This window comes from Trematomus bernacchii, unplaced genomic scaffold (assembly GCF_902827165.1).
Source record: "Trematomus bernacchii unplaced genomic scaffold, fTreBer1.1, whole genome shotgun sequence".
Lineage (NCBI taxonomy): Eukaryota > Metazoa > Chordata > Actinopteri > Perciformes > Nototheniidae > Trematomus > Trematomus bernacchii.
The window spans coordinates 810001-827500 of record NW_022987581.1 but is presented as its reverse complement, the minus strand read 5'-3'; the positions used below and the strand labels follow the sequence as shown (position 1 = coordinate 827500).

Genomic DNA, 17500 nt, shown 5'->3' with positions numbered 1-17500 from the left:
TTCCTAATAGTAAATATACTCCATTACAAGTCAAAGTCAAAAGTCAAAAGTCAAAGTCAACTTTATTGTCAATCTTTCAGTTTGTGTGTACAGAGAGATAAAATACTGTTTCCCACAATCCAGAGGAATAAAAAATACATACAAATATATAAAAATATGTATACAAATGTATGCATATACATATATATTTATACACACATACATAATCAACAGACACATTTATACATACAGTATGCACACATTCAAATACATCAATACAAGCACAACAGTCAATATATACAAAATAACAGTCACTTCAAAATCTGTGAAAAGTGTACATTAGTGCAAGAGTGTCCATCGCAGCGTAAACAAGTGAAAGTCCTGAGGTTAAACTGTTACTTAACTACATTTGAACAGACAGAAGTATTGGCAAGTACTCATTATGTACATGAGTGTTGTATCATTATATAATAAGATTATGTGTCACTACAACTGACAAATACTGAGCTATGTTGCAATGTTAACTTCTGGGTCTGCCTACAACTGCAAATAGCTTTTTTTTTGCCATACTATTTAATAAAACGTTGAACTATCTAACCTTTCACATGTTCTGTAACTTCTTTCATTAGCTTGAGCCTACTGTTTTAACATTTTTCCATAGACATGTTGTTACAGGATATCACGTTGCATCATAAAACTCTGTTACACTGACATCCCCACTGACATTTTGTATTTAAACTTGTGTTTAAACTCTCTTTTTTCTGTGTGAGGCTACAGGTTATAGATGTCATTGTATTGTAAGTGTTTAACATTTGATAAGCATGAGAATTGCATAACAGAGACTTCAGATGAACCACACATAACTTCATCAGCTTCAGTTTCAGATCGTGTGTCCGTGTCAACACACCCTGCCTCTCCCTGTATATTTGACTCATTCAAATAAGATACGATAATGTGGAATTGTTTTCGTTGCAGAAGCATACAACAAAACATAATGACATAATAACAAATTAAAAGAGTAGAAATAAAAAATTCTAAAAATCTGTATTACAAGTTATACACCACCATTTTTTGAGGAGATTTGTCACATTTTTCATGGGCGCACCCCACATACTCAGCTCTGCTGCTCATCCCAAAAATGCATGTTCTTCACAATTATGGCTCCATTTGAAAGGTAATAAAACAGGCTTCCCCACGGTATAAGATTTATTGCGAAGAAGCATTGTTACAACATAGAAATCCTCAACCAAACACACATTTCCTTACTTTTTGTGTTAAGTTTACAATGTGCACATTCTTACTTTAACTTCCTATGTTAATTACTTCCTTTAATTCTAATATGGAGCAACTGTCACCGACCTAATTTCCCCCCGGGATAAACACAGTATAGAGTGGCGAAGTCCCTCCTCTTCCGGTGGACCTCCATGGGACCTTATTTCGGAAAAATTATGTATTGAAGTCAATGGAGAGAGAAAGATTATCTTTCGATCCCGTTTGAATTGTGCCACGAATTACACATATGATGTTTGTGAATTTAAAAGATAATTTTGCAAGTAAAAAAAAAAAAAATGTGTCGTAAAACTGTGAAGTAACACATTTGTTTGTGTGAAACGCTCAATGAACTACATCTCTGGTCAACAACACACGTCACCAAGATGGCCGTCACTGCTGTCTTGTCAACAAAACGATTGACTACCCTCACTATCACCACAATGAAACACGTCCTGAAGAAAGTCATGCAAAGCTGCCTGCCTGTCTTCCTTTGATTCTCTCTGAACTGCCTGGTCTTTTTAATGTTTAATGTCAACCATGTGTGCAGATAGCATGAAGTAGAAAAGATCGCCGATCGCCGATGCTAGTGTTAGCGTTAGCATTTCTCCCCCGGGCTTAAATGGTGTATTATAGAATGATCACACCGGTGTGACAGTACTCTTCAAAGGGTTCACGAAATATGACTACTACTCTTACGGTTTTAACATTTTGGGTTACTTAATGTTACTTCATGTTAAGGCTAATAAAAATGACAAGGCTGTAATGCTAACTAACGTGCTAGCTACTAGCTAGCTTGATCCACACACTCCTGGTCCTTTCATCAGACGGGAAGCGAAAGAACGAGCAAGACCCATTGCTGGTATGATAACAACCTGATACTAAGCACACAGGCATCTTGTTAAAGTTATCTTATCTTAGCCAGCGCCATATAGATAGATTATATCTATATGGCCATATAGATAGATTCTATCTATATGGCGCTGATCTTAGCTATCTCTTAGTGGAGGAAAACAATTGTGACATCACTTACGCGACTCTGGGATTTGTAGTCTTTCTAGTTGCGTACTTTTCATAGTCTTATATTTCAACAGTTTTACGACAAACTGTGACTTTTTTGACATGGAAATAATTTTTTAAGATTGACAAACATCATATGTGTAATTCATGGCACAATTCAAACGGGATCGAAAGATACGTTTTCTCTCTCCATTGACTTCAATACATTATCTTTCCGAAATAAGGTCCCAGAACTCTATTCTGACTCTGATCTCCACCTGAGAAGTGACTCTCAGGATGTTCTGTGTGGGTGGGCGCGGCGGCAATAAATGCACCAACAACAGAATGTGTGGTATTTGTGTCACCCCATACCTCTTACATCACCTCAGTTAACCCACTGTTAGGGAGGGTGGGGCTGCAGTTTGGGTGGGGCAGATTTATCTTTGATTGCCTTTTGGCCCAACAGGAAGTGAGCCTGGACAGCCAGCTCTTTGTTTTTACTCCATAATATGTTTTCTGACTCCCTCTCTGTGCCATCCATCATCCTTCATTACCTGTCCTCCCCTGAGGTGGAGTATATAGTCAAATACTGTGTTTAAGTACAATTCTGAAGTACTTTACTTAAGTTATTTATTACTTTAATGCCAATTTGTACTTCTCCTCAAATACATGTCAGAGGGATATACTTTACTTTTTACTTTACTACATTTATCTGCTTTAATTACATAACAGATTAAGACTTTTGCACAGGAAATATGTGAAGACTATAAGAGCAAGTTTAACAAGTAATTTTCACCTAAAACAAACATGTCTACAACTCCTCAAATGCGAATATCTGCTTGTTGTCCTTTTCTCGTAACACCGCTCAAATATGTGGTCTATTTGCACGTAGTCTTTGTTGTAAAACCCATTGAACATTCCCAGTAAAATGTCCATTATGTTGCGTGTCGTAAAACCGTTTGATAAGTCAATATTTAAGATTAGCACAGTTTCATTCATGACTCTTGCTTCATATATGCGCTCTCTTCACAATAAACTCAGTCCTTATGCTAACAGCGCTTTTATTTTCTCCCACTGTACTGTGCGATAATTATATTGAGGCTTCAGGCACACTTTATAAACACATTGCTTCTTGTTGCATTACTTCATTGCTCTATGCCAAGCCATTAAACTGTGATTTTGCTCGGATAACAAACGCCCCAAACATCTCAGATTTGCATATTAACTCAGGCGTAGCTCCAGGGCATTGTGTAATAGAGAAGGTAATATTTTTCCCTGTTGTGACAAGATTCCAGCCTGTTGGATTTTGGCAAGTCAAAGTCAACTTTATTGTCAATCTTTCAGTTTGTGTTTACAGACAGAGAGATCGAAATACTGTTTCCCACAATTACGAGGAATACAAAATAAAAAAATACAAAATTCACTTTTGGTTCTGTGTTATTGAACAGCAGCGGGAATCCCACCAGAAACACAGGATCACAAATCACACGAAAAAGTAATCTCGTCATGATTCAAATGTCTTGATTTCTAGTTTAAAAAAGATTGTGCTTGTAAAAAAATGGCACTTTGTTTTAACTCCAGCTTCTAGTATCATCTCAGTTCACATTGAACGTTGACCAAAGTAATACAAGTGCAAAGTAGCCTACGTACACATTTTTTGTGAAAGTGAAAACCAAGAGCGAGTTGAGAGGCGTAACACACCAATGCAGTAGAAATGTAGCTTTGCTTGTTATTCAAGAATAAATACATGAACAATTTCTTTTTTGGCATTCCTGTACTTCTTAAATTACCTGTACAAGTCAACTCAACAGAGATGCCCTGGAGGTTGCAAGTCAAAGCGTGTTTCTGTCACTCCTGGATGTCGCTCTCCAGCAGTACATCCTTAAAACTGTAACTTATAACCATTAGTTACATATTGTTGAGCAGTGAATAACTTGTACTAACCCTATTAACATAAATTCAACTAGAAGACGTATTGTAGCCTACTAACCTTATTAAATAACCATTGATATGCTAGTTCCGTTAGCATATTTCGTTAGCATTAGCTGTATTTTTAACATAAAGCTTTTTGCATTTTATTTCCTGGTGTTATGCAAAGGTTAACACTAGTCAGCTAACAACATAAGTAAAGTGAGCTTACTTTAGCTAACATTATCAAACTCATAAGGTTAATGCAAGTTGTATAAGATATATTTATAGTGAAACGTTAAGATTGCTTTGTTTATCTTGGTATTATTGGTGGAGTTTGTTTTGTATGAACATGATACAACATATTAAAAGATACGCTTTGTAAAATGAGGCTACTTTATATTTACGATGAGTCAACATGTGATAACTTACGCGATCTGTAGCGGGACACTATCAGAGCAAACTGTAAATAATAAATAGAGTTTGTGACCGTCCTGCAGCCTTCAAAACGTTTAAAGCCAACATACAATTTAAAGAGGAGATACCGTTTGAGAGTGTGTGTGTGTGTGTGTGTGTGTGTGTGTGTGTGTGTGTGTGTGTGTGTGTGTGTGTGTGTGTGTGTGTGTGTGTGTGTGTGTGTTCATGACCTAGAGAGCATGGTGAAGACAGTTAAAGGAATGGGGGCAAGGCCACGGCTCTTTAAACCAGAAGTCTTTGCAAAAACTGAAATAAATGTCACTTTTAAGAGTTTTTCTAAATGCACACTAGATTTTATTTGCCTCTTTTTCAACACATGTGTAGCTGTTCACTTCTTAATCTTATTTACTGTCTGTAGTGTTGTTGCTGCCTCTGATGAGACCACGTCTGCCTGTAACCTCTCCATCACACGGGGTGAGACGTGAACTGGGCCTCAAGCGACAAGCAAGTGTGAAAACAGAAGATGTGCTTCATCTTTACTATTTTCATATACATGTTATGACTGGCTTTGAGCACTTTAATATATTTCCACGAAGAGCTTTCCATAGAAACGCTTGTTCTGTTATGATGATGCCTAATTTAGCGCACTGTAAGTCTTATCTAAGATCTTGTAAAGAGATCCTTGCTGGTTGTCAGAACTGTTGTGCCTTCAGGGTTGGTGATGTCTTCTCAACAGCATCACGGCTCACATGAACGCTGCATGGTTACACGTGCACATTCAGTTCAGGTCTGTGTGCACAGGTGTGTTTGCTCAGAAGCTATATAAGAGTGTTGACAGAAACATTTAAAAGTTGACAGGTTTGCTGCTTCTTTTCTCCATGTGTAGGCTTGTGGGGAGATCTGTCTGTCTGTCTGTCTGTCAGCTAATCTTGCAAACTACTGGACACTTCAGAATATTATTTATGTGTGCAGGTTTACGACAGTATGCTCAATGGCCTCTCACGGTGCTTAGATTTACAACTTTTTAAAAACCTGTTTTATTGACTGCTTTACATTGGCATTGACTGTTGAATCCTCATTGCTTTAAACCGTCTGTTATCAACAGCTGCTTCATGAGCAAAAGTCTCAAAACAAGCCTTACCAAGTTATGTTGTTGCTCTAAAATTAACATACATAGACAACTTGTGCTATTTTGAACCAGAGCATCTTCAGATAAGATATTTTCCAGAAAAGGTTGGGTATGACACAATAATAAATTCCCGTTTTTGTTATTTGAGCCACCATCTTGATCATGCCGTGCATGGTTCTATAAAGAGAAGTGGATACTGCTTTTGAGGCAGGGCCCTGTTCATTCCTGTGAAAGTTGCTCATGAAGCCAAAATGGCCTGAAATATCCCGGGTCTTCCCTGGATCTTACGTCAATCTTTTGCATCCATTGGGCCCATAGAGCATGCACACTCTGGTTTTCCTTAAACCCCGCCTCCAATCTTAAACCCCATCCCTTTGCCTTTTTGTCGTCCAGTCTAGGCTGCTTCAAATAAATGTAAAAGAAAAATAACTCTGGATTCGGCTTTAAGCACGTTTTACATCTTCAAGGACCCAAAGATTTCATATTAGGGCGATTGAAGTGTCTGTCCTGGGTAGTTGATTTACCTCACAAAAAAAAAGTGAAAGTCTAGACTGATATAGAAGTAGTAATTTCCACCGTTTGGCCACTAAATTAAATTAGCTCCAAAGCCCGATGCACTTCGTGGAGGCTTGGAGCCAGGAAGGGCAGGTTGAGTGAGATTCAAGTCTTCTTTTGTTTAGGTTTCCAGACTCATTAGCATATTGTGTCACCTGTTACATGTACACAAAGCACATGTAGTTGCGTGCCTTCTGCTGTATGTTCCAGTTTGCAAATAAGGGAATTCTTCACTCCTGTTACCTTAAAGTCACCTGGCTTCACAGGAATCCTTTAATGCCCCTGAGGTGTGTGTTGCAACAAGTGCTGTGTCACAATTTGGAAACTTTCCTTAGTACTCTGTCATGTACACTGTGTGAACACTGACTGAAACCATTCCATTCTGCTTGATTAGCCCGCTATATATAAAATGAATGGTGGCTTCTTATTGACACGAGTATATTGGTATATTACTTAAATAGTTATTTGTATACAGCTACGTTAACCAGAGCAACCAAAACCAACGGCGATCGTTGAGTCCAGGAAGTGTCCATCGTTCCACACTCAACTTTTTGACCGTTATGAGAGCACCATCCATGCTCTGCTTTGCATTGGGACACATTATGCTCTAAAAATAACACATGTAAGTAGGCAAATTGAGACAAAACATAAATCTCTACAGTCCTGGGGTCCCTATTTGTGGGGACAGGTAACACAAGATGCTCTGTTTCTGTTTGCCGAGAGCATCTCTGCCCCCAGAGACAAACAAGAGTGACAGAGCCATAACCTTCATCGATCCATCCTTCAGCGCACTCTTAACCCCCTCCATACACTCTAAACCCCCTCCCCACTCTCCCTACCCCACCCCAACCCTGACCTACTTTCCTCCCGCTCTGTTTATGCAAGCTCCAGTGCAGCTCAGCCAAATCAGTGAAAACACGAGACGCAGCAAAATGTTGTTTCTTGAAGAGAGTTTTTCACCTTGGCAGAATCCCGCAGGGTGCTATTTCATGTTTACTGCAGAAAAAAAAACACCCAATAATCCAAATCCTAAGGGTGTTATTTTTTCACCATATGCACATGTGTGAGGGAATGTGATTGTGTGTGTACTGTGTATGTGCACGTATTTGTGTGTGTGTGTGACTGAGAGCATTGTGAAGGGCATTGATGCGTCAGCCTCAAAGAGCTGCTTTGTTTGCAGGCAAGTTAGTGCACTGGGTTAACCCCCCACTCACCCTCTCTCCCCCCCCCCCCCCCCCCCCCCACACATGCTCCTCCCTTTGCCCTTTATGTTGTTATGAACATGACCTGGTTTCGGTTTAGTAGAGGGTGGGAGACAAGGTGGTAAATAGATTATTTAAACTGTATGTTTAGTCAAAAATCAACCCAAACAAAGTACATTTACTCAAGTATTGAACTGTTAACACATACTTACTTGAGTATTTACGTTTCATGCTACTTTATGAAGCTCAGCGAAAGTTCAACCAGGAAGACCGTCTTTACTCATTCATTTACTATATATGTTACTAATCAATAAGTGATCGGGGGCGTCACTCCCCAGCTTAACCAATCACTTCGCTCTATTCTCACATAGCGCTCTGCTAACCCTTTTAACTCTGCTCTCCAACCTCTGACAGCTGTCATTTCAGGTGACTCGACGCAACCCTCCTCCACCCCTTTTCACCTCCTGTCCCTCTGAATCCAGGGTCAAGCTAAGCCCCTCCCCTTCAGACCAACCCCAACTATCCATTCACCACCACCAGGGTCAATCTAAGCCACTTCCCTTCAGACCGACCCCAACTATCCATTCACCACCACCAGGGTCAAGCTAAGCCACTCCCCTTCAGACCGACCCCAACCATCCATTCACCACCACCAGGGTCAAGCTAAGCCACTCCCCTTCAGACCGACCCCAACTATCCATTCACCACCACCAGGGTCAAGCTAAGCCACTCCCCTTCAGACCGACCCCAACTATCCATTCACCACCACCAGGGTCAAGCTAAGCCACTCCCCTTCAGACCGACCCCAACCATCCATTCACCACCACCAGGGTCAAGCTAAGCCACTCCCCTTCAGACCGACCCCAACTATCCATTCACCACCACCAGGGTCAAGCTAAGCCCCTCCCCTTCAGACAGACCCCAACTATCCATTCACCACCACCAGGGTCAAGCTAAGCTACTCCCCTTCAGACCGACCCCAACTATCCATTCACCACCACCAGGGTCAAGCTAAGCCACTCCCCTTCAGACCGACCCCAACTATCCATTCACCACCACCAGGGTCAAGCTAAGCCACTCCCCTTCAGACCGACCCCAACCATCCATTCACCACCACCAGGGTCAAGCTAAGCCACTCCCCTTCAGACCGACCCCAACTATCCATTCACCACCACCAGGGTCAAGCTAAGCTAAGCTAATTCATAACTGTTCCTTGTAATGTAGTCATTTAGCATCATAGTATTTCTACTTTTATTGAAGTGCAGGCTTGTAGTAATCCTTCTACCTCTGCAATTGTTTAATAACAGAATAACAATTTCCTCTTATATTATGAACTGTTAGTAGATGATGTTGCATTGAAAAAAAAAGTATTTTAGAGACTTAAAATAATAATATAATACCATGAATGAAATGAAAGAGAAAATACATCTCATACAAAAATCAACCCAAACAAAGTACATTTACTCAAGTATTGAACTGTTAACACATACTTACTTGAGTATTTACGTTTCATGCTACTTTATGAAGCTCAGCGAAAGTTCAACCAGGAAGACCGTCTTTACTCATTCATTTACTATATATGTTACTAATCAATAAGTGATCGGGGGCGTCACTCCCCAGCTTAACCAATCACTTCGCTCTATTCTCACATAGCGCTCTGCTAACCCTTTTAACTCTGCTCTCCAACCTCTGACAGCTGTCATTTCAGGTGACTCGACGCAACCCTCCTCCACCCCCTTTTCACCTCCTGTCCCTCTGAATCCAGGGTCAAGCTAAGCCCCTCCCCTTCAGACCAACCCCAACTATCCATTCACCACCACCAGGGTCAATCTAAGCCACTTCCCTTCAGACCGACCCCAACTATCCATTCACCACCACCAGGGTCAAGCTAAGCCACTCCCCTTCAGACCGACCCCAACCATCCATTCACCACCACCAGGGTCAAGCTAAGCCACTCCCCTTCAGACCGACCCCAACCATCCATTCACCACCACCAGGGTCAAGCTAAGCCACTCCCCTTCAGACCGACCCCAACCATCCATTCACCACCACCAGGGTCAAGCTAAGCCACTCCCCTTCAGACCGACCCCAACTATCCATTCACCACCACCAGGGTCAAGCTAAGCCACTCCCCTTCAGACCGACCCCAACTATCCATTCACCACCACCAGGGTCAAGCTAAGCCCCTCCCCTTCAGACCGACCCCAACTATCCATTCACCACCACCAGAGTCAAGCTAAGCCCCTCCCCTTCAGACCGACCCCAACTATCCATTCACCACCACCAGGGTCAAGCTAAGCCACTCCCCATCAGACCGACCCCAACTATCCATTCACCACCACCAGGGTCAAGCTAAGCCACTCCCCTTCAGACCGAACCCAACTATCCATTCACCACCACCAGGGTCTAGACCCCGGGGGGTTTCATCGGATCGGTTCTCCCCTCCCGAATGATACTCCTGCACAACGGGGCCTAATCGCCAAAACTACATTACATTCATTTGTGTTTTCCTGGCAATACATATGTATTCTTACATCAAAACTGTCTCTCCTGATTGAAATACTTCTACCCCATTACAATTTGGAAGCACATATTCTACTTGTTAGCACCTATAATACATGTTGTATATATAAAATCACATCACATCCTGATGATATGATGCAGTGCTGTACTAGTAATCCACACAGTATTTTAAAAAGTAACTAAATTGATATTATGACATTTTAATTGTTGGTAGTAAAAAGATGATAATTGATCATTTAAATGATGGTCATTCTGCAAAGTGGGTACTTTTACTTTTAGTAGTTGAAGTACATTTTGCTGATAATATTCCTGTACTTTTACTTAAGAAGAATTTTTAATTCATAACTGTTCCTTGTAATGTAGTAATTTAGCATCATAGTATTTCTACTTTTATTGAAGTGCAGGCTTGTAGTAATCCTTCTACCTCTGCAATTGTTTAATAACAGAATAACAATTTCCTCTTATATTATGAACTGTTAGTAGATGATGTTGCATTGAAAAAAAAAAGTATTTTAGAGACTTAAAATAATAATATAATACCATGAATGAAATGAAAGAGAAAATACATCTCATACAAGTACACAACTCACAATACACTTAAAACCTTAAAAACGATTATATTAGGTTATCGTCAATTCCATTGTGATCTTTTTATGTACTTGTATGATGTTTCTTTCCTCTTCCTTTTCACTTTATGGTGTAATGTATTATTATTTAAGCCTTTTATGTGTCTCTACAAAGAATGCAGAGGGACAGTTGTGAATGCAGCAGCCGTCAGAGGCTCAGAGGATCAGAGCTGACTCTTCAGTTTAGAAATAGGCTCTTTAGTTTGAAACTTGGCCCACTTTGTGCTGCTATACATATCCTGGATTTAAAGGGGGGGGGGGGACACACACCTGTTCAAGTTGTTGCAACTAAAGCAATCCTTTGGCTTTGTACGCCGGTGTCTCCCCGCTAAATGAGATCCTGTTAGATTCTAAAAATAGATTCCTTGATCGTGATTTTATCCATTTTCATTTTGAGTCATTTTGAATGTCCACTCGAGGTCACGTGTAGTGTGTCGAAAGAAATGAAGAAGTTTAAAGATAGCCCAAGAAGGAATGAGTCAAGTACGATTTGAAGGTACTTTATTTCCATTTAATGCTATACCTTTTATACTTCTACTCCACGGCACTTCAGATGCTGTTATAGTACTTTTTACTCCAGTACAGCTTTAGTTAGTACGCTATATATAAACTCAGACTATTAGCAAATACAAATAATAAATCAAGTAATACCGGCTGTGATGAACACATCATTGCATTAATAATCCAGGCATTCAATATATATGATTCTGAAATGGCTCATTACACATAACAAGTACTTCTACTTTAGGTACTTTAATTTAAATTTGATGCCAAGGACGGTTTTGAATTGAGGACTTTTACACACAGTATTTTCACATTTTAGAATCCAGAGAGGGTAAAAGTACTCACATCCTTTACTCAAGTGGAAGTACAGATACTCGTGTTTAAAAATACTCTGGTAAAAGTAGAAGTACTGACTAAACTTCTTTACTCAAGTAAAAGTAAAGAGGGCTTTGAAATGTACTTAAGTAAAAAGTACCCATAACTACCAGCTGTTTTAAAGAGTACCTGACCTCCCTTTATATTAATAGAACAATAATGTCATTGTTAGCTAATGAATGTTTCCATGCTGAACAACGGCAACATGACAACGTTTTCATTGGTCCCTCTTCTTTAGAGAAGACCAGGAAATGATGGATACACGGATCGTGTTCAAATCAATAGGCACGCAATGACAAATAATAATGATCACGCCACCAAACACACATTCAAACTAAAGGAACCAGCCTGTTTGGAAAATGTGAGAAGTAGAAAGTACAGGTATTTGTGTTCAACATGTAAGAAGTAGAAAGTACAGGTATTTGTGTTTAACATGTAAGAAGTAGAAAGTACAGGTATTTGTGTTCAACATGTAAGAAGTAGAAAGTACAGGTATTTGTGTTCAACATGTAAGAAGTAGAAAGTACAGGTATTTGTGTTCAACATGTAAGAAGTAGAAAGTACAGGTATTTGTGTTCAACATGTAAGAAGTAGAAAGTACAGGTATTTGGGTTCAACATGTAAGAAGTAGAAAGTACAGGTATTTGTGTTCAACATGTAAGAAGTAGAAAGTACAGGTATTTGTGTTCAAAATGTAAGAAGTAGAAAGTACAGGTATTTGTGTTCAAAATGTAAGAAGTCAAAGTAAAAAGTCGTCAGAAAAATAAGTAGTGGAGTAAAGTACTGATACCAGAAGAATGTACTTAAATACAGTAAGTATTTGTACTCCACTACTTCCCACCTCTGTTAGCATCACTACTTCGACTTACTCCTGAGTACTTCTTCCCCTTTATTTGATAGCCTGAAGTGCAAATTCTCTAATCAGAGGAGTGTGTACCTATACAAGGGTTTTACGTAGTTCACTGTTTAAGGGTCGTGCATAAGGCTCATGTCTATTAGTGGAAGTAGGCCAGTGTTACATCAGACGAGCCTTCAGGGAGCGAAGTGCGTCACGCCGGAGCTCCTCTCGTTGCAGATTAGCCTCAAACCAAGATAGAGTGAGATGTTATACAAAGCTCTGCACAATACAAACAGGTGGTGCCTCTGACGTTTTAGCATAGTGTACATTTTATTATATTAGTAGGGGTGTCTGAATATAGCAGATATATTTTCTGATCTGATTTTATGTAAAGCGTCTTTGAGCATTAGGGAAAAGCGCTATACAAATCCCCTGTATTGTTATTATTATTATTATTATTATTATTATTATTATTATTATTATTATTATTATTATTATATAGAACAACGTATGTATACATTTCTTTTGAATATTCATATCATGTTTTTTTTTTTATTATTATTTTATCCTTTTTGACATTTACTATCTTGTTTTTTGCACATTCTTACATGAAATTCTTATATTTATGTAATTATTCTTACTCCATTTTATTTGATCTTTTATTAGAAATTGTACTTCTTTTGTTTATATAATTATTTGTATTTTAAATCAAATTGATAATGTGAGAACATTTTTGTTGAGAAACAACTTCACAGATAAAAGAAGCTTGTCTTTAGATAATATGTTAGTGTACAGTTTTATTATTATGCTGCTGTGTTTATTGTATTTTTGTAACTCTGGCACCACAGTTTCCTTCGGGATAAATAAATCTTATCTTATCTTATCTTATGGCAAGAAACTTTCCATAAATAAATAAACCCAAGTACGGTGACAATGTTCTAATTTGTTCATTTCAGTTATGATATTGATGAAGATATATTCTCTTATGTTGACCAGTCAGTCATGTAGACAGGGTTCATACACTTTTTCACCAATGACTTCTCCATGACTTCTCCATGACCTTTACCTAACTTTCCATTACCAAAAAAATTACTCTTTCTCAGCGGTACCACTGAAAATGGTTTATTTGAACATGGAACAGGAAAATAAGGTCTGCATATGAAACATGTAGTGCCTATCTAAAACAAATCAAATAGACTTACTAGCTTCTACACGCTAAAGCAACTCAAATCTCTCACCAGCAAAACACCTCGTCAGTTAAATGCCATTTTACGTTTCATTACTATACGATACAGTATTTATTATCATTATAGTATTACTATTTCGGCGATTAGCTAAAATATAAATTATATTTGATGCAACTTTAGTTACATTTCCATGACTTTTCCAAAACTTTGGGAAAAATATTGTTTTCCATAACTTTTCCAGGGCCTGGAATTTGCATTTTGAATTTCCATTACTTTTCCAGGTTTTTAATGACCGTAAGAACCCTGTGTATAACCCAACCCATGAAAGAACGGAGAACAACAGTCAATTTTCAATGATATGTTGAAAGGGTCAACATTCTGTTTCTTTTATTTTTCAATCTTGAAACGCTCCCATCATCCGCAATGAACGTTAGTGTCTTTACATACAGATCCACGTCAACAGGAAGCAATGGTAACGACCAACCAGACCAACCACCATCCAACTCTAAACACCACACTATCTTTGCCTGTTTCTTTTTTTTTTTTCTCTTTTCGTTTTTTCATAAAACCATCAGCAAAACCACAAACAGTACTGATTAATACACACTGAAAAAAGTGGGGTGGGGACGACGACGAGGAATGAGGCAAATACATGTCATCACAGTCAATAGAAAAGACACAGAGTAGAGAAAACAGAACAACACATTGACGAAAATAAAACAGGATATCAAACCGATGAAATAAACATTACAGTGTTGTTCAAGGGTGGGGGGAACTTTACTTTTATACACAAGCACCAAAAGCCAAACGGGGTACATAGACTTTCACTAAACTAGGATCCAGTGCAGAAATGTTTCACTGGCCCGTAGAGAAAGGGATGAACAACCCCTGAAATGAACAATGGAGGATCATGGGAGACATGGGAAGTCATTTTCTGAATTAATTGAAGCTCAAACTTGACGTTGGCACCAATTGGAGGATTTTAGTTTTGCATTAGCAAGATTTGAAAAAAAAGATTTTGATTGCAATATGATTTATATATGTTTTAAGTTTCTAGTAAAAGCTCAACAATACTAACGCTAAAATTGTATTTGAACATATTGAGCCTTAAATACATATTTTATGGAAAAGATAAATTTTTAACAACAATTCTCATTGTCGTTGAAAAACATCTAAAAGATCGTGGTGTGATCAATTTAAGAGGATATGTCCTAAACAAATACTAATCAGCTGAACAATACTTCATTTAAAATTGTATTTTTTAAACATATTTTTAGCCTCAAACAAATATGTAGCCTATTACAATTACAAATTCATTAGAAAGTAAATTAATTGTGCATCCCTTTTTTATTTCATAACAATGTAATCATCTGGGAGCCAATAAGGACCTCAAGGGTCATGATTGGGCACACTACAAAACCTCATTTCATGTCAATTGATGTAAAGTAAGTCTTCTACACAAGAGGAACGTGTTCAGTGCGTCGTAGTGTTAACATGACTTCACTCTTCATCGTCCCATACCTCCATTACTGTTCAAAGGCTTCATCTAAAAAGGTCTGTACACATCGTCTATGTTCCTGTGGGCTTTTCTACAGTGATGGGCGTGTGGAGAGCAGGGAAATAAATACATTGGGCCAGTGAATGGTAACAACAACAACAACAACAAGATATGGTTCATAAAGCTAAAATAAAATAAAGGCTCATAGCCTGCAGCTGGTGAAGTCCACCAAATATTTAAAGGCTGGTTAAAGGTTAAGAAATCCAAACATTTTAACGAGGCACCTCGCCTCAGGAAACAACTTGTTCTCCATTCAGTGCTGTTGGCACTCCAAACTGGACGGCCATTTCTGTGTAAACAGGGCATTAACTAAATCAGGGGTCTCAAACTCAAGGCCCGGGGGCCAAATCCGGCTCGCGACTTCATTTCATGTGGCCCCGCAAGAGCTTTAAAGAATATAATACGTTTATTATACGGTTACATGCCACTTTACAGAAGCAGGTTTTCCATAAACTACATGTCCCACAATGCATCTCGTTTTGTGACATGCGCACTGAAGAGACTTGCAATTATTTGTCCTGGACTTCTGCTTTCAGACGTAGTTAATTACTAAGTTATTATCCTATCCGATAATAATCCAATTCAGAGGCAATAATGTAATATAATACATTATTTTATATATATTATATATTTATATAGTTACAACCGGCCCTTTGAGTGCAAGTTTTATGCGAATGTGGCCCGCAATGAAATTGAGTTTGACACCCCTGAACTAAATCAAAAGAGAGCGTTTTAATCGAATGGGTCCTGTAGCAGCAGCGGACCACACGGCTGTACAGTCATTGTGATTCATTTTAGGGTCACTTTCAAAACCCTCACTAACCATCTCAGGTTTGTCCCATTTTTGTTGAATTTGTATTCAAATTTCTTTGCAAAATATATATTTATAATAGATACATATATTCATATGTCACAGTAATATACAAAACAAGTGCTTAAAAAATAAAGGTGATGTCGATCTTCTTGTGAAACAATGGAGATGGTCGGGTAGAGTATGGGTTGGTAGAGGTAGGGTCGGGAAGAGGTATGGAACTTGATATTTGTAGTGTTGGTGGATCTTTGGTCAAGGGAATGTCCCCCAGTGTACGTTTGCATTAGATTTAAATTAAGGCAGATAGCCATACATGTGTATGTTTGTCTACAGTCAGATATGTACCAAATTTATAGTACTAATAAAGCTCAAAACTTTTCTTTTTCCAACATTCTTGTTTGTACGAGAGCGTTGACGAAAAGCAGGTAGTTCCATTCCTCTTCTCTTCACATAAAAAAAAGTGCTTCTGTAAATATGGAGAGGATTTAAGAAATGACAAATCTGTACAATATATACAAACACGATACAGCCCTACAAGATGTCCAGCCTTTTTAGGAAGGGAGAGGGGAGTAGAAAAGCCCAGCTTCCTGTCCCAAGGGCTTAAGGGAGGGGGTTTGAGTTGAGGGCAAAGGCATGATGGCAGGGTTGTTCTTAGAGGCAGAATTATGTCTTTTCGAGAAGCGGTTATCGCCTAATCTCGCCTCTTGTTTCGTCGTCCACCTGTCTCCTTTTTTTTGCCCGCCTCCGCCTGTTTTAAGCCTCCAACCGGGCTTTCTCGCTTAGTGTTCTGCTGAGGCAAGAGGGACAAGTATGGATGTTGGGGCAGGGGAGGCGGCGTCGCAGAAGAAGGGGTCGTCGGGGACTCCTGGCCCGAACCCCCACTGCACCCGGCACTCATGGCCCGGTGTTTGAGTCTCAGTTTGTGGGGCAAAGCGGTTCCTTTCACCTCGCCCACAGGTTCTCGACCCTGGATGTGAGGGCTTCCCTGGGAGGAGGGAGAAGGCGAGGCAGGATGGTGCAGACTGGTAAGCTGTTGGTAGTTGCCCATATCTGATAAAGATGAGATCGGGGTCTCCTCATCGTCCGTAGAGGCATCTTTGTCAGGATCTATATCACTGGACGACGTGTCCTTGCTCGGTTGGACTCTGTCGTAAGACTCCGTTCTTTCGTAGGTGAGCATTGGCGGCTCCTCGTCTTGGGCACTGAGGTATGAATGCTGTTGCTGCTGGAGATGGTGGTACAGGTGGGACTGGTCTGCTGATGAATCTCTCTCCTGATGGTGCTGCTGGGGGAGTTGGTAGTCTCTGTACGCATGTCTCTCTCCAGCCTCGTCAGCAAGATCATACTGAGGGGAGTCTAACGTCTTCATCTCCAGCTGCTTCGTCACCTCCGCCAGTGTCTCCGTGGAGGAGTTCTCTGGAATACACTGAGGCAATCGTCCAACACTCGTCTGGTTGTGTTTGTGTGCCGCCTGCATATCGATGTCCTGGTGCCTTTCCACGGGATAGGAGGCGCTGCTGGAGCCGTACAGAATGACGCTCCTCTGGGCGGCTGGTGGGTGAGGGTTGGGCTGGCTGACGGTGTTGAGAACAGGCTCCTGATGGGGTTGTTGTTGTTGTT

At 39.7% G+C, this 17500-nt stretch overlaps 1 protein-coding gene across 1 annotated transcript in view; it reads right to left on the bottom strand.

Moving 5' to 3' along the window:
* Positions 1–15707: 15707 nt before the first annotated feature.
* Positions 15708–17500, bottom strand: part of nfil3-2 (nuclear factor, interleukin 3 regulated, member 2) — a 12135-nt gene continuing 10342 nt past the window's right edge. Inside the window, exon 2 of the mRNA XM_034127154.1 lies at positions 15708–17500. This exon is cut by the window's right edge and continues 1218 nt beyond it. Coding sequence (XP_033983045.1) covers positions 16572–17500 — 929 coding nt within the window. The 3' untranslated portion in view covers positions 15708–16571.